The sequence below is a fragment of the Ruditapes philippinarum genome, unplaced genomic scaffold, assembly GCF_026571515.1.
Source record: "Ruditapes philippinarum isolate M1 unplaced genomic scaffold, ASM2657151v2 ctg11830_1_1_1_1, whole genome shotgun sequence".
In the NCBI taxonomy this organism is placed as follows: domain Eukaryota; kingdom Metazoa; phylum Mollusca; class Bivalvia; order Venerida; family Veneridae; genus Ruditapes; species Ruditapes philippinarum.
Window position 1 is genome coordinate 10,254 of NW_026851536.1, and position 18,024 is coordinate 28,277.

General features: G+C 34.3%; 3 protein-coding genes across 3 annotated transcripts; 1 reads left to right on the forward strand and 2 right to left on the reverse strand.

Moving 5' to 3' along the window:
- Window positions 1-2,735: 2,735 nt before the first annotated feature.
- On the reverse strand, window positions 2,736-5,171 carry LOC132737572 (uncharacterized). Its single transcript, XM_060724911.1, has 4 exons — window positions 5,015-5,171; window positions 4,610-4,720; window positions 3,956-4,057; window positions 2,736-2,929 (listed from the first exon to the last, which is right to left on the reverse strand). Exons 1-4 carry the CDS (start codon window positions 5,039-5,041, stop codon window positions 2,768-2,770), a joined length of 402 nt encoding a protein of 133 aa, XP_060580894.1. The 5' UTR covers window positions 5,042-5,171; the 3' UTR covers window positions 2,736-2,767.
- A 2,127-nt stretch (window positions 5,172-7,298) lies between these two features.
- Window positions 7,299-11,478, forward strand: LOC132737285 (uncharacterized). Its single transcript, XM_060724581.1, has 4 exons — window positions 7,299-7,455; window positions 8,437-8,559; window positions 10,241-10,342; window positions 11,232-11,478. The coding sequence occupies exons 1-4, from the start codon at window positions 7,429-7,431 to the stop codon at window positions 11,394-11,396; spliced, it is 417 nt and encodes a 138-aa protein (XP_060580564.1). The 5' UTR covers window positions 7,299-7,428; the 3' UTR covers window positions 11,397-11,478.
- Window positions 11,479-13,067: 1,589 nt separating this feature from the next.
- LOC132737376 (uncharacterized) lies at window positions 13,068-17,492 on the reverse strand. Its single transcript, XM_060724691.1, has 3 exons — window positions 17,338-17,492; window positions 15,232-15,415; window positions 13,068-13,225 (listed from the first exon to the last, which is right to left on the reverse strand). The coding sequence occupies exons 1-3, from the start codon at window positions 17,399-17,401 to the stop codon at window positions 13,150-13,152; spliced, it is 324 nt and encodes a 107-aa protein (XP_060580674.1). The 5' UTR covers window positions 17,402-17,492; the 3' UTR covers window positions 13,068-13,149.
- Window positions 17,493-18,024: the final 532 nt, after the last annotated feature.

Here is an 18,024-nt window from a genome sequence, read left to right on the forward strand (position 1 = left end):
TAAAAATAAATTAATAAAAACTACTCAAACACACTGACATGACACACAGATCACTTTCATACACTGGCAGGATACACATAACACTACTTAAACACTGACATACAGGGCACTACTCACACACTGACAAGACACACAGAACACTACTCACACACTGACAGAACACACAGGGCACTACTCACACACTGACAGAACACACAGGGCACTACTCACACACTGACAGGACACACAGGACACTACTCACACACTGACAGAACACACAGAGCACTACTCACACACTGACAGGACACACAGGACACTACTCACACACTGACAGGACACACAGGACACTACTAACACACTGATAGAACAGACAGTGCACTACTCACACACTGATAGAACAGACAGTGCACTACTCACACACTGACAGGACACCCAGGGCACTACTAACACACTGACAGGACACAGGACACTACTAACACAGTGACAGGACACACAGGACACTACTAACACAGTGACAGGACACACAGGACACTACTAACACACTGATAGAACAGACAGTGCACTACTCACACACTGATAGAACAGACAGTGCACTACTCACACACTGACAGGACACCCAGGGCACTACTAACACACTGACAGGACACACAGGACACTACTAACACAGTGACAGGACACACAGGACACTACTAAACACACTGATAGAACAGACAGTGCACTACTCACACACTGACAGAACACACAGGGCACTACTCACACACTGACAGGACACACAAAGCACTACTAACACACTGACAGGACACAGGACACTACTCACACAGTGACAGGACACACAAAGCACTACTAACACAGTGACAGGACACACAGGACACTACTAACACACTGATAGAACAGACAGTGCACTACTCACACACTGACAGGACACACAAAGCACTACTAACACACTGACAGGACACAGGACACTACTAAACACAGTGACAGTACTCACACACAGGACACTACTAACACACTGACAGGACACACAGGACACTACTAACACACTGATAGAACAGACAGTGCACTACTCACACACTGACAGGACACCCAGGGCACTACTCACATACTGACAGGACACACCTCACACACTAACAGGACACACAGGACACACAGGGCACTACTAACACACTAACAGGTCACACAGGACACTACTCGCACACTGACAGGACACACCCGACACTGACAGGACACACAGGACACTACTCACACACTGTCATGACACACAGGACACTACACACACATTGACATATGACACTACTCGAACTGACCTGTCTCACAGGCACTACTCACACACTTACAGAACACACACTAATAACACACTGACTTCGGACACTACTCAAACACTGCCCTGACACAAAGGCATCCACTCACACTGACACCGGATACAACTCAAACATTGTCAACCAAAATATTACTCACACACTGACACAGAACACTGCTAAAAACATGGCCTGACCCCACCGAAGACTACGGACACACAGGACGCTACTCACATGACACTTCTTAAACACTGACACACAGGACACTACTAAAACACAGACACTACTCACACACTGGACACTACTCTAACACTGAAGCAAAAGGCAATACTCACACACTGACCTTACACAGGGCACTAATCACACAATTAACATGACTCACACACTGTCTATCATCATAAAACCCACACAGAGACCATTACTCACAGTCATTGTCATCATCAGTATATACATCATCACTATAAACAATTTGAAATATTGACGTAAAACAAAAGTTAAACATATTTTTTCTAATGTTTCTCGATGCGATTCTGAAACTATGATAAATATAATCTGATGACAATAATTATTTTGACGATAGAGATTATTAAAATTCTTATCTTGTTGATGATGGGGGTGAGCTATATTCGCCGAGAGCTATATGCTGTGTAACACAGTTCGCATGCACCAGCTAATTGTAATTACGGCCAAAGAGATGGCCTCATTCATAGACCGAGTGCATTATAGCTGGGGTAAAAGGATTTTACCTATCTCCGCACTGCGCGATCAATTCGGTGTTTTTTTGACAGTGTGTCGTACATTATTTCTTTGACAATTAAAGTGCATTGTATTTCTGTGCAGGTATCATATATTTAACGTTTAGGGCACATTCTTCTAAGATGTCTCATTGCAAGGGTGAGACGCGGACGGTAGTATATGTTGCCCACTGCCGTTCATAAGGCTCTTCAAACCGATCTTGGCCTTTTTACAATTTTGACGTCTTGGTTGTGTTTTGAATTTATAATAGTTTGTTTCATACGTAAAAATCCATGAGGTTGAGCAACTTCTACGGTACGTAGTTCATTACTACCCGTATATTCAGTCACAAAAATTAGCAAAGGTAAGCAACGCTGCCCGTTACAACATCAAGACACACTGGACTATCGGAAGTGCACCAATCGTGGCACCGAATCACTATTCTTTAATTTGATAGGTATTGTTGAATAAAGAATAACAGCATAATTCTTTCTTGTGTACTAAACATTTTGTTAATATCGCACATATTACATTTACGTTTAAGACAACACTTTATTGCTGAACTATTTTTAACCGTAGTAATTTTCAACGTATCCCCTATGAAAGTATAATTCAAAACGAGAAGAAAAAGTAAAGAAATTTTAAATGACAAAAGTTTACAATTAATAAATTCAAATGAAACAAATACATGGAAAGCTGACATGATCAAGAAAAAGATAGTTCGTGCTGATGTTATTATTTATTACAACTGTAAAATTTCAGCCTAGAATAGAGCTTGGTTGTGTGGCGGTCTCGCCTCTTTCTAGAAGAAACATGTCATGTCGGGAGCAGTAATTACGTGTATAATCTGGAAGGTTCGGGTCATCATGATAGATTCTTGTCTCTGGAAGCTGGCCTACCCATTCTCTCATCATCTTTAACTGAAAATGAAGTCAAGTTAGAATTAATGAAAGAGTATCGTGTATGCAGTGTATCGTTGTATGCATTTATTATAAAAAAAATTGTATTATTTTAAATGGCTACCACAGTCAAAGAGGCTGAAATATCGATGTTATTCTGGGTTTCTCTTATAATCCTTAATTTCCATATTTGTAATGACATTACCGTATTGGCTATAAAATGATGTTTCGATAAAGATCTTCTTTAGAAACAAGCCCGATTATTTTGTGAGCCATATTAAATAGTAACTGTCACGAACGCGTTCCAAATTTTTAGTCATACATGTAATATATGTATACTAAAATTAGATAATGCTTATCACTTTAATAATCTGAAATTTGAAAGACTGCCATAGTCACAAAATACGTCCATCATAAATAATCAATCACATAGTGGTGGATATTTACATTAGAATTCATTTCTCATTTCTATGATGACTAAACACACATTGTATGACCTTAAACATCTGAATGTGACCTTGACCTTGGCTACAGTTACTTTGAACTAGAGATCTGGTTTATGGCAGTGTACATTTGTATCATGTAAATCTCAATAATTGCATGTAGTGTATATCTTACCGACAAAATCATTTTAAATAATCTCTAGTTACTTCGACCTTGACTTTGACCTTGTTTAAATTGACCCGGATTACTAGTATGCTTGTAACATTTATGTGATGATTATTATCATTTGTGATGTACTCCCTCAATTCAAGACAACTTGATGATCCGTACAATTATTTTCATTTTCATCTGACCTTTGACCTCTGCATGTGACCTTACACTAGGTACGTACCAATGACCTTGAATAAGTAAAACACTTTCATTTGGAATATCGTTCATTTCGTTATTCTTTTTTTTTCTCAGCAATTTTCTTTTCTTTTTATTTTATTGTTTCCGTATCTTGGCATTATTCTTTGACCCACAAACACATTCTGTGCGTCATGCCTTAATTGTAACTATAATTAATTGATTTATTACAAACGCTTGAAGAGATTTGAAGATTACCTCAAAATCGCCAAGTCCCCATGAAGTGTGGATATGATCAATTTCATCGTGCGTTAATTGCACCAAAAAGCACGTGCTATATGTTCGTGCAATGAAATGACTCTGAAACAAAAAATTCAAGAAAATATAATGATAAAGATTATCAAGGGGGTTAAAACAAACGAAATATATCAATCTACTGTAGATAGCCTTGTAAACCACAAATTTGTCAGTTAACCAGGGAATATATGAAAACATTGATTCAAGTTTAATGAAAACATCGAGATCATCAGTGACTACTAATTGGCACTAAATATTTTAATCAATCATGACTGACTGGAATTAAAACTAATTGGCCTACAAAAAAAACTTCTTTTCAATTGATTGTAAAGGTTCAAAATTGCCTTGGTACTTTATGGGTTATTCTATTTAATCATTCAAAAATGTTCTAAAACTTTTTGCGCTGATAATTGAAAACTGCATAAGCACGTGCCATGAGCTTTAAGGATTATTACAATCCTTTTAATCTCATGAATAGGTTCAATCAAACCATTTATATAATGTTGTTTTTTTTTTCTTGCAATCCCACGTCTTCAGATGTTTTAAGTTTCTATTTCATCATTTGCAAAGTACGAATAATAGATACAATAAGACTTGAGTTCTGTATCAACTTACTAGACTAGGTTCAAACAAGAAATTTATCTGACTGGACTCTGAGTGGTCATAGTAAGGTATGGTTGTACGTGGTGGGTTTGTGCCATACACATAACATACAAAACCGGCCAACTGAAATTGTAAAGACAAGTTGAAACGTTTTTTCCCCTTTATTTAAGGAAAAAGATTACGGTTGAATTGTTTACTATCACAGCGAAATACTTGTAAGTTCTTTCATTCTACCGGTATGTCAAAATTAGTGAAAGAATAACTCAATATACTTACACAATCAACATATCATTTAACCATATATTTAAGAACAATTGTAAAAGAAACACAAGTAGAAAAATATGAATTATATATGTTTGACTTATTACAACATTTACAAAATTTAATATGGTAACTTTTACGTAATTTTCTGCTTACCAAAATCCCTAATATTTGATGAGCCATTTTTTCTGAATGATGGTAATAGAACTAATTCAACTAAATGCGCTCAAAGATCTCAAAATTTAATCATACTTATTGGCTATTAATAGAAACAAAACTTGGTCAACTGATAAGCTAATTCAAAATTTAAGTCGATTTTCAATTTTCTTTTACTAACGAAAACTAAAAGAAACAAAGTTTTATTTCTAATATACAACATTTGAGAAAAAAGACCGTTACAAGAGACAGGCCGTTTTGAGAGATACATATAAAAAGTATTTCTGGGACATACATTCTCTTCCATTTTTACTACAAGTATATTCACTTGGATAATAATTTAAATATATTATAAAGGAATAAAACAGCCGAATGATTATTTCCATATGTTTATAAAATGATAGTTGCATTTGATCAAACGATTAGAAAATGAATCACAAATGTCAGAAATACAAATGAGCCGTGTCATGACAAAACCAACATAATGGGTTTGCGACCAGTATGGATCCAGACCAGCCTGCGCATCCGCGCAGTCTGATCAGGATCCATGCTGTTCGCTTACAAACCCTATAACAAGTAGAGAAACTGATAGCGAACAGCATGGATCCTGATCAGACTGCGCGGATGCGCAGGCTGGTCTGGATACATGCTGGTCGCAAACCCATTATGTTGGTTTTGTCGTGACGCGGCTCAATTATTAATTCTTTTTGTTTCTGTCTTAGTTAATGACATTGGTTAACCTAAACACAAAATAGGGACAAAAACTTGGACAGTAGATAATAGTACTTCACATACAGACATTATTTACGACAGAGGTGAACTGGTTGCACATAGATATAATACAATAAGTAATAATTGAAACCAGTTGGAACTTTGATAAAAAAAAGCTATAAAATACACCAGTAGGAACATTATCTGTGGCGTATGAAAGTGCAGATTCGATTAATTTATTTATCACAGAAGTTTTAGTTTATTCATAATTTATTTCAGATCGATTGTATAAGCTTGTTGACACTCTCTCCAATCGGTTGCTGGAACAAACCAGCTCTGAGCAATGAGTATAAAGTTTCGTGCCCATGGAAACAAGGCTTTGCCTCTGACGGGGTTTCAAACAATATATGAGCCGCGTCACGACAAAACCAACATAATGGGTTTGCGACAAGCATGGATCCAGACCAGCCTGCGCATCCGCGCAGTCTGATCAGGATCCATCAGTTTCTCTACTTGTAATAGGGTTTGTAAGCGAACAGCATGGATCCTGATCAGACTGCGCGGATGCGCAGGCTGGTCTGGATCCATGCTGGTCGCAAACCCATTATGTTGGTTTTGTCATGACGCGGCTCATATAACTCTTACCATTTAAAAATGATGAACCTGTTAAAGTCAAGTCAATGTCATATTGATGGAACTGACAGAATGTTGAATGATAATAGAGAGTATGTTTTGTTAGTAAAGTAGGATGAAGAAGATGTGTATAAAAAAGAAAAAGAAAGATCATTTTTCACTGAAGACTTTAAAACAACCGGAGCAGTCTCTTCCATATATTGGAATAGCACGGCAAACTTCTTTGTAAAGATACGTTAATATTATTCTTTCATAAATGTTTCATAGTACGTATATATGCAATTTTTGTAATTAAATCACGAAAGTTCGGCGTTTTTGTGTATCTTTAAAACAATAACACTGGGAATTTGCTATCGTTTTTAACATTTAGATTATTTTGAAGCTTTGTTCTAAATTTGATATTACCGTGTTAAGATAAAATACATGATTGAGATTATCTAAATAAAATAAAACAACAAGTAAAATATATAAAACCAAACTTACCTTTTTCAAATATAATTACCTTTTGTTCTGAACAGTCCCTTCAATGTAAACACTCTCAAATAATCTAAGAAGCGTATAAAGGAATAACAAGAGCTGCCCGCAAGACTTTGCGCTCGACTATTCTAAGTGTTTATTAGTCAGAAAAGGGGCATAACTCTCTAAAATGGTAACTCAGAGTTTTGGTACCTAAGTCCACCATGACCGATCATCATAGAGAAAATGTATGTGACGTTTCAACCCATTCCCTTTCGTAGTTTTGGAGATACCATGTTAACCAAAGGGTGACGCAGACACCGGGTTGGGTACAATAGCGCTCCCGATTTTCTAGTAGAGCTAAAGATTCCGAAAATCGAGCAAATTTGAATTTTTATTTCACACAAACAAACATGTATAAAGATTTGTATTTGAATTCTTCAGATATTTCATGTACATTTTTTCCATGAAGTCTATGATAAAAAGTAGTTTGTATTGTAAATATGTTAAGAGATTCCTTATCTTATAGTTCAGTGTAACTTTAAATGGGACATAATTTGCAAAATATGAGACAATTAAGCTGAACAACTGTTGAAGAATACATACAAGATATTATGAGGACAGAAATAATCACATTTTCGGTATGTTTTAGATAATTGATATATTAATTACATTTTCTTATTAAAAAACGTGATAGATTTCGTTTGTAAAAAGTCATTCAAACTAATGCACGTATGTACGTATACTTATTTCATAATTATTTAAAGATATACTCGTGGCCGAGTGGTTAAGGTCGCTGACTTGAGATCACAGGTCCCTCACCGCTGTAGGTTCGATCCTCACTCGGGGTCGAAATCTTTCATGTGAGGAAGCCATCCAGCTGGCTTACGGAAGGTCGGTGGTTCTACCCAGGTGCCCGCTCGTGCCTGAGATAATGCCCGAAGGGGCACCTGTTGTCTTCCTCCACCAATAAAGCTGGAAAAAATCGACGAAAAAAATCTCGGCGGGACGCTCTAGGATGGCCCGACTTGAGAGTACGGTCGCCCATATGGGCTTTCCGGCGGCGACCTTAAATAAACGCATTAAAAAAACAATAGTGTTCAAAATATAACAAATCTACTTTGTTTGAAAACAAAATGGTGTACATTTACAAACAGACTGTTTAGCAATCGATTTATTCAGTTGAAAGTATACCAAATAAACGATTTTTATTCGCATGGCCATAATCAAACTTCATTGAAATTTTACCTTCGACTCAAAAGGTATAATTTAAAAATACAATGTAAGTGAAACATAAAAACAAAAGCGGGATTGATGTGTTAAATCAATTTGATAAAAGATATCCCATTTGATAAATGACTAGCTAATCTAACAGGACAAAAAGAAAAGAATAAGACAAGCTGGAAAGCAGTTGTGAAATGAAATGAAACGTGCCACTGGCATTGTCGGCGCACAAATGCTAACAGTATATATCTTGGCCTGGAACCAATTTTATCAATCTCAAAACTGCTGCCTTCTGAAGCTTGATCCTAAAACTCCCCAATGATCAAACCATACGATTTCATTTTTCCTAAATCAGTGGTGTAAAGTAATCAGTACATAATAATTACTTTTATCAACAGCTGGTGTGTCTGGTTGGGTGTGTGTACAGTGCAGCACACACGACAAAATATCCACGGACAACGATACCTTACTATGCACATTCCGAATCAAGCCAGATCCGTTTCGCATACGATCAGGTTTTGGTAAGTATATAATATATACCTTATCTGCACTATCTTAAACGAGATTTATCACTATCTGGCATGTATATCTCATATAAAAAGATATCAACGAATTTAAGAACGATGGAAAATATGTGCTTGAAGTACATGTAAATTGTACATGTTTTATGGTATATTCGTTGACGAAATTATGTGCAATCTTTAATAGATTTAGAAGTTGGCATTTAGCTTATACAAATTTATTTTAGATTGCTCGAGGCCGTTCCTGGAACCAATGAATGTATACTAGTAGTTACTTGCTCAAGGCTTGCCCCCGACAGGGTTTGAACCCACACGGCCAGCAATCCTTAGATAAAAAGTTGGCATTTATGTCTGTGCTTTGTAATTTAATTCTTACTAAGTACTTATACTTAAAATTATGTGTTTTTATTTTATGCTTTTCAGTGGATTACTGATTTATCCGTGAAATTTATATTTGATAATTTCACAGTGAAAATTATCAAAATATAATTTCACTTTTTTCAATGACGAAACTACTTTTTTAAGATTTTCCCCATGTGGTACCTCAATTTTATTTTTACTGACAATTCTGACAATATCAGGCTGTTAAAAAAATAGCAAAGCTGAAATAGATAAATAACTTAAATGTCAAAAGTAATAAAGAGAGAAAACTGACTTCTATTCCTTCAAATTCCAATCACAAAATTTAGTCTCTAAATTTTTTTGTTTCGTTTTTACAGTCTGAAAAATACATTCCTTCCCCATGCTAAACTGCTCTTGATGACATTTGGGCATATTAAAGTATCCTACGAGCAATAACTGCCGTATGCTTTATGAAAAATTGGAAAGCATTGACAGCCATCACTCGTAAAATAAGTAAAGCAACCCAGCGTTCCTTACAATGCCTTAGCAAGCTTCCAAGTTTTCCATTTTCCTAGCTCCTTTTTCTGAATGTTTTCACTTCTGTCAACACTTATTTTTTTGTCTGTTACAATCCTCAATAAGTTTTCTTTCTTTAAAAAGGTGTATGACTAACAAATCCAAATTATATCCTTCTGAATCTTACACAATTATTTTCCTCCCGTGAAATACACAACTTTAAAAAATGGCTGCCGCTTACATTTTACAAAGCCAGGTCTAATATAAATTCGCAGTAAGTAACAGAAATATAGATGGATGGTTGGACTTTTTCTCCTACAAGAATTGTTTGCTTTTATTATTAAAACAAGCGATCATTCATATTTTTTTAATAAAATGAATAAATATCACCGTCATTTAACCTTGATTGGCGGACTTATTTTTCAGCTCAAGACTTCTTGTTTTTAATGAGAAATTCCCTCTAAATGGGGCTCTCAATGGGGGAAACAGATTTGGAAATTTCGTTCTAACTTGTTTTAAAGCATAAAATAAAAAGAAAATTTGTCTGTTTGTTGTGTAAGATGTAATTTTATTTCATAAAATTTCATCTTACACACAAACAAACAAATATCCTCTATGTCATTAATGAGATGTATAATTTTTAATTAACTTTCTTTCCGTTCATTTGCTCTTCTTGTTATTTCGTTGTTTTTTTTGTTTTGTTTTTTTTGTTGTTGTTTTTCTTTTGTTGTTTTTTTTTCTAGCGGGATGTGTCTATTTAAGGCAGACGGAATATTGTATTTAGTCATATAACACAGTATACATGTATTTAACATAATTTCAGCACCAACTGATTGCTATCACCGGAAGCACGTGCTTTTTGGCGCCATTAAATCGCGATGAACGCGATCATATACACTCATCTACAGGAATGACGGAACTAGAGGTGACTTCTAATTGCCCGTTATTTTCATATTGTAAAAACTTTCAATTCACTTTAAAACAATTTTACATAATTATGTTCATAATTTTTTTTTATTTAAAAATTTGGAATAATGTGAATAACCAATTCACTTTTAAACAATTTTACATAATTATGTTATTATTTTTTTTAATTAAAGAATTTGGAATACTGTGAATATCAGTTTACTATAGATTCACGAATGCAGAATTTTACATTAACTCTTACCATGTTAAATATATCAAATAGACGTGACGATCTTTCAACTTGAGAACATATATATTTCATTCGCACGATGAGTGCAGTTCAAGGACACCATTACCCGTGGGTTCTGAAGATGCTTGAGAAAGACCAGTTACATGTATCATTTTCAGAGAAAATAAAAAAAAATGTTCTGACTGAATAACGAACAATTCAGACCATGCTTGTTGATCATGGTCTGCACTGCTAAGGTAGGGATTGTTGTCGACATCAGGATAATAGTTGAACATAAGAAAGTCGGCTTGCCGATTTCAAACTGATTTGAAAATCTGACAGCCAATAGTTTTAAAGTACATTTTACAAAGCAAATGTCTAATGATTAAAACAATATGAATTTCATTGTTGAACTTTGACCATTATGTTGTAGATCTAGAAAATGCGGTATGATATAAGAAATAGCAGAGAGAGTACTTCGGACCTAAAAAAATTATAGTAACCTCCCAATAAGCCCCAAACAGTGAACAGACCTCAGCCAATTACCCACGGTATATATCCCGATGCCTCCGGCTTTGGACCGTTCAATGTTTGCGTACTGATTGTTCGGCCATTATAATGCTATGAGGCCCTCAGTGCTATGTACTTTTTCTGAATTTTGTATATCTATAACTCACAGGAGAAAATGATGAAAGACTGGATCGGAAAACTTGCTGAAACAAAGATCTACCATGACGACACTCATTTACCGGAAACAACCCTACACTGGTGCGCGCGCAGAGACATCTATCTCTTAGAAAGAAACATGAATGTTATGACGTCACCACACTCAGTACTTGGATAGGAACATGTTCTTTTAAATTGGACTTTGAAGTTCGTTTTAAAAACAACATGTACTTATAAATAAATAAATCGCATCGAAAAAGTGCCAAATTGGAACTTTAATATTCCCTCATAGAGTTTTATTAGGTTTAGGACATTGTATAGACATTAGGTTTAGTTTAGGTTTAGGAACACATAAGGGAAAGTTTAGGGTTAGTGTAAGAAGTCAGTAGTACCTCACGCTGTTAGATAAATCCTCTTCCGCGGCAGACATTTGAATGTGTACTTCTTGACCTTTAACAAACATTGACCTTGATGTTGTGCCATGTATATATTATATGCATTTTTTAGTGTCATGAATGTAATTATTTGTGTCAAGCTATTTAAAATATTCTATAAAGTCAAAAAGTTATGGAGAACATTTGACCTTGACCTTGGGGTAGCAACCTGGATGTTGGGTTCTGCATATCATGTCATAATGGTGATTATTTCAAAAAAAATCAGCGGTTTAAGAGTTATGGAACGGACACGAAATGTAGACTTTTTAGCACTTGACCTTAAAGTGTGATTTTGACCATGGGGATAGCGACCCAACTATTGCGCTCTGCAGATCTCATGATGGTGATCACTTGTGCCAAGTTATTTCAAAAAAATTTCAGCGGTTTAAAAGTAATCGAGCGGACACGAATTGTAGATATTATTTTAATACTTGACATTTAAGTGTGTCCTTGACCTTGGGGGCTACGGACGGACATGAATGGAAAGACGGACGGACGGACTGACAGACCGAGGCCATTCCTATAATCCCCTTTCCGCTATGCGGAAGGAGATTAATAAATTGGAATGCATGACTCCAGACCTCCCTAGAAATCGAACTTCACAAGCTACTGTATAAAAATGACAAGAGCTGTCAGTAGGGTAGCGTGTTCGACTACTCATAGTGCTTCATAGTAAAACAAGAGCTGTCGATAGGACATCGTGCTCGACTTTTTTCAGTGATTGATAAAAAACAAGAGCCTGGATAATGTAGAATTTTATTATTTCAAAAAGGGCCATAATTATGTCAAAATCTATTTTAGAGCTATAGGCCTTGGACAGTGACGGATAAAAAATGTGTGAAATTTCAACTACAGTCGAACTTCGTTCGCTCGAACTCGGAGGGCCTGTGCATTCTTTATTGACATGCATATTTGTTATTTTCTTTTTATAGTTACCATAAACGGCAAATCAACAATTTTATCATAACAAACAAATCGGTTACAACACCTCATATTTTGTATCAATTAACCTTTTAATTACCTTTTTTCAGATCCCCAAGGGTTAAAAACATTGTCCCCCCGGGGACGCCATTTTCTTTTTGGGTTTCGGGGGAAAAAGGTGTGATTTTCACTATTTCGCCAAAGGGGACCAGAGATCAGGTTCAATTTCGAGCATGTGTTGACATCCAAAGTAAAAATATATTATTATAAAAAGGAATTTTTGCCACTGGGCAAGATTGGCCCGAAGGGGATTATTGGCTCGAAATTGGGAAAATTTAACTTAATTTATTTTTAGTTTACCAACTTGCCACAAAATTAACCGAAATTACGGCCCCGACCCCTGGGTGTGTAAAATATCTTTTAAATCTCCCAATTTTAAAAGAAGAAAAACTTTAATTAACATAAGGTCTACAGAATATAACCATTTTAAAATTAGTATTGTCTGACATTCAAATTTGTGTACGTTGGTTTCTTGTTCACGGTTGGTATTGAACTGTCCACCTTGTGATGATCTTTTTAACCCTTGGAAATTTTTTCTCCGAAAGACATTCTAGCACCAGCATCCTGTTTAAACCATTTTTCCGCCAGAATCCTACATATATATAAAAAGAATACTATTCCGTGAAAACTGTATTGTATTTTCACTCATAAGCATAAGCATGTAATAAACATAGTCATCACAGTCATTTCATTTGATCAAGTTCGTCTTGTTGACGGAAAACCTAAGGATTTTTTTCTTAGTTAGTATCAAATTTATACAGATGTTGGATTTTTCTTAACAAACAAGCTGCCTGAAGACGGTTCAAGACTATTTCATGATTATTAACATGATCACATAATTCAACAATTCACACAAAGTTGTAAAAATCTGTTTATTTAGGACAAGAAACCTTATCCACTGGGTCACGGGAATCCCTACAAAGCTTGTCCAAAGTATCTTGCATTTCAAACAAGTTTTATGGCACTATTCTTAAAACACTTTCTCGTAGGATTTATTCGTTGCGTTCCTAAATCCTTAAGTAGACAAAAACGTATATACTCCCCATATATGTCTTTACTTTCATTTCTCAAAAGCTTTTTTGTGTCCTGTTAAAGTTTCCAGGCCAATTACCAGAACTATCTTTTGCTTCTATTGTATTCCGACAATTAGTGAAAATGAAGTGATTTAGTACCTGAATTATTAACGGAAGGCAAAATACTACTTTGTTTACATTACAAGCAATAATACATTCAGCGCTACTTTCTTCATGTGTTAAAGATCTAAATTGCTCTAAACAATTATTTTAACGCTATACTTTTATACATATATACATTTATTCATTGTTTTAGGCATAATGTGCCTTTAACGCTTGGGTTTTTTACCATTATACTAGACTGGGAATTATACAAATATTTCTTGGTGAGCTAAAACAATGCACATTGATCATAGGGATACAAATTACAACTTACATTTGTCATTTTTTATAATTAATGTTTTATACATGTAAAATCTTGCTTTTATGCTTGTGTAACCATCCCAAACTTATAGTCTCTTTTAGTTACAGTGCCAGCATCCATTGCAACATTATATCCCCCAGAAAATAGCAATATTCATTGAAAAGCAACATTATCCATTTAAAAAAAAACATTATCCACTGAAAATTAAATTATATTCATTGAAAATAACATTATCCACTGAAAATTAAATTATATTCATTGAAAATAACATTATCCACTGAAAATTAAATTATATTCATTGAAAATAACATTATCCACTGAAAATTAAATTATATTCATTGAAAATAACATTATCCACTGAAAATTAAATTATATCCACTGAAAATAGCATTATCCACTGAAACTAGCATTATCCATTAAAAACATCATTATCCACTGAAAATAACATTATTCATTGAAAATAACATTATTCATTGAAAATAACATTATTCATTGAAAATAACATATTTAAATGTAATCAAAACCCTTTGATTTTAAAAACAATTTCAAAGGAAAGGGAAAGTATTTTTAGGAAAATTTGTTATTAATATGGGAAAATTAGTAAAAAAAGGTAAAAATTAAAAAATTTAAATTTTTTCTTTAATTGGGTTTTGTCCCTATTTTTTGTCTTGGGGCAATATTAAATCTCTTTATAGGAAATCTTGTAAAAGTATTGTTTAAAATGGGCCGGGAAAAATTCATACTTTACCCCGGGACTCTGAAACAGAGAAAAACATTTTTGTTGGGGGTGTAATGCACTTTTTTTAAAAATAAAAAAAATTTTTTAGAAAAGGCAAAAAAGAGTTTTTTTTATGAAAATATTGGTTGAAGAGCAGTTAGATTATTTTCCTGATGAAGGTGTGCTGAATGTAATAACCTGTCATAAAGAGGGAAAATATTATTATAATAATTGATTTTGTCTAATTGACAAAAGGGAAAAAAAGCAAAAGATGGTTGTAAATTGGGCCTTTTTTGTAAATTTTTTTTGAAACATAAAGGGGAAAACCCGAAAAAAAAAAAAAGTTTTTAGAAAAACAGGCTTACTTTGACATGAAGGCCTTTTAAAAAAATTTAGTTAATAACAGAGCGAAACATAAATTCTCTAAGTATTTTGTCATTTACCTTTGTGTTTCAAATGGTACAGCAGTCGTCCTGTGTACAATTCTACTGTTTAAGATGTTCGGATGAAATTTTGGTGTCCAAATTCGCTTGTTAGGTGTCCTTGCATGATGTATGTTTGCTATTTTGACCGAGGAATGGTGTGGATTTCTACTTTCGTGTGTCGTTACGGGTCTTGAGCGTAGATCTGTAAAACAAATCAAAAACGTTAAACTAATGTCTCATTATGAATAATAATTATCGATATCATTTTTTTACATTTATTTTTTGACAATGCATCATTTCATAAAAAATATAGAAAAATCAAGGGTAAGACAAGTTATATCACATATACGGTCATTATTGGTGTTATTTTGTGTTGGTCTTATTTTGAATTTTTGTGTTGGTCTTATTCCGTGTTTTGTGTTGTTGGCCTTATATTGTGTTGTCTTTTTTTGTGTTGTCTTGTTTTGTGTTGTTGGTCTTATCTTGTGTTGTTTTATTTTGTGTTTTTGTGTTGGTCTTATTCCGTGTTTTGTGTTGTTGGTCTTATCTTTAGTTGTCTTATTTTGTGTTAGTCTTATTTCGTGTTTTGTGTTGTTGGTCTTACCTTATGTTGTCTTGTTTTGCCATCATTGACGCGTTGTAATAAAATAAATGAAAATAGACAAATGATCATATAACATTTGACATTTAAAGGAACTTGACCTTTGACTTCCAATAACTGTATGGTTACTATATCAGTGAGTGTTACATGAATATTAGTAACAAACACCTTCTTTTATTCTCAGTATGCCAATTTGTTCAAGAAGCATCCAAGAATATGAATTACAAGACACGTCAAGCAATCTACTATCTTACATCCGTGTGTTACCATCACAATTCTTACTTTCAAATTGGCCTTTGCCCGTGACACGTCATCTAAATGTGCCACAAAGGTATGCCAAGTTGTTTTTAAAATCCATGATTGTTGACTGGACAGGAACATCTATGCAATTTAGTGAAAAGTTTCCTTTTAAGTCAAGTGGAACCTTGATTTTCTAGCTAATCGGTGACACTTCAGCTAAGTGAGCCAAACATTTAAGCATAATCATTTCTTAAATCCATCCATGAATGACAAACGCGTAATCATCATGTCAAAAAAAATCTTAGAAGTCAAAAAGTGACCTTGACCTTTAAGCTACAGACATGTATCTTGCAAAACTATATGCCTCCTCCTCCATTTTGTTGCCAGGGAGCATAAAGAATTAGTTCAAATGTGCCGTAAGAAAGATAATCCAGACAGGGGTGTACAATTCGGGCGGGGTGGGGTACCGGTTCCAATACATTAAAACGTCTATAAAAATAAATTCAAAAAATTATAAATACGTGTGTAGTCCAATAATTAATATATATCTTCTAACAGTGTTTTTTTCTCTACTTTGGGAATGGTGCCGGTACCAGACTGATTGGGACAAAATGCGTTATTTTGACCTAAATTGGGAATTTTTCTTTATGCATTCTTTCAGCTACAAATAAGATTAGTCATCATGAATAAAGATAGCTAACAGCCTCCACTGTCCAGGTAGAACTTTTGAGTGGTGATTTATATGAATATGTTGGATTTAAATGATTTCAGAGAAATCAGTTGGCCTTGTGGGAATTTGAACAGCCATTTTGGGAATTTAAACATTGGAAATTGGGAAATTTAATGTCTATTTTCTATTGGGAACAGTACCGTTTTAGGGTAGTAGTTATATAAAGAAAAAAATCACTGGTCTAATATACACCCTATATGATCATTTACTGACTCATGTAGCCAGACATATCTTCTGAATTGTGCAAATAAACAGCCATATTTTTCTGTTCACCAGTACACTAGCACTGTGTAGTTTCATGTACACAATTTTCCCACAAGTGTTTTTGACAATGTAAATTATTACTTAACTGAAACAAACTGAAAATAAGCAAAATGAAAATTATTTTCATCTGTCCATATAAACATTATACAGACAGCAAAAAAAAATGTGCATTACATCCAAAAATAAAGAAATGTTTATGATGTTATCTGCATGGTTATGAGAAAGAAACATGTTGAACATTGGCATAATTTAAGATAATTTTAAAATACATAATATAAACTACACCTACCTTTCCCGTTTGAAAGAATCAAAAAAGACATAACCAGGAGAGTTAGTATATACAGTGAAGACATTTTCGTGGTAAATGTACTCCTTGTATATTTCTTCAGCCCACGTGAAAATCGTGCAGCTTTCGTTGAAGGGAGATAAATCTATGTAAAGAAACTGCCTGCAGACGATTTAAGATCATATCATCATGCATGGCTGGTTGCGCCGCCTACCCAAACTCCCCACACCCATAACCTTTAAATTTTGATAAAAAAATCATTATAATACTATATTCAACACAAAATGATGTCACGAAAATAAACGATTCGGATCATATCAAAGTCCCTTTTTATTGTTGTCTTTAACCTATTTTAATATTTATGAAATTATAATAACATATAAATGTATCACACAATTATGGAACAGAATTAGTGCATTTATTCCACCCTGCTTGATGATATTTGGACTTACATTACGCTTGCTTCCATACTTCTTTATGACAATGGAAACCTACGTATTGCTGAATACAGTCATGCCTTATGATTACTGAATGCACTCTCGTGTAATCGCAACTTCATGTGTTCCTTTCTGAACCATTAAACTCACATATTTTAATATGCTATATGTTTAATTGCATCTTTTTTAAGGACAGCTTATAATGTTCGGTGTTTAAGATAACATTCTTTGCTTGTTCTTGATATAACTAGAT

Excerpts from the sequence above, each read along its gene's own strand:
- LOC132737572 (XM_060724911.1), bottom strand. The coding sequence starts at position 5,041 with ATGGCTCATCAAATATTAGGGATTTTG. Across the intron at positions 4,721-5,014 it reads ATCAAATATTAGGGATTTTG|TTGGCCGGTTTTGTATGTTA; the intron begins GTAAGCAGAAAA and ends TTACAATTTCAG. Across the intron at positions 4,058-4,609 it reads TCTTGTTTGAACCTAGTCTA|AGTCATTTCATTGCACGAAC; the intron begins GTAAGTTGATAC and ends TTTTTGTTTCAG.
- LOC132737376 (XM_060724691.1), bottom strand. The coding sequence starts at position 17,401 with ATGTCTTCACTGTATATACTAACTCTCCTGGTTATGTCTTTTTTGATT. Across the intron at positions 15,416-17,337 it reads GATTCTTTCAAACGGGAAAG|ATCTACGCTCAAGACCCGTA; the intron begins GTAGGTGTAGTT and ends TTTGTTTTACAG. Across the intron at positions 13,226-15,231 it reads GTACCATTTGAAACACAAAG|GATTCTGGCGGAAAAATGGT; the intron begins GTAAATGACAAA and ends ATATATATGTAG.
- LOC132737285 (XM_060724581.1), top strand. The coding sequence starts at position 7,429 with ATGAGGACAGAAATAATCACATTTTCG. Across the intron at positions 7,456-8,436 it reads CAGAAATAATCACATTTTCG|CTGGTGTGTCTGGTTGGGTG; the intron begins GTATGTTTTAGA and ends TTTTATCAACAG. Across the intron at positions 8,560-10,240 it reads TCGCATACGATCAGGTTTTG|CACCAACTGATTGCTATCAC; the intron begins GTAAGTATATAA and ends ACATAATTTCAG.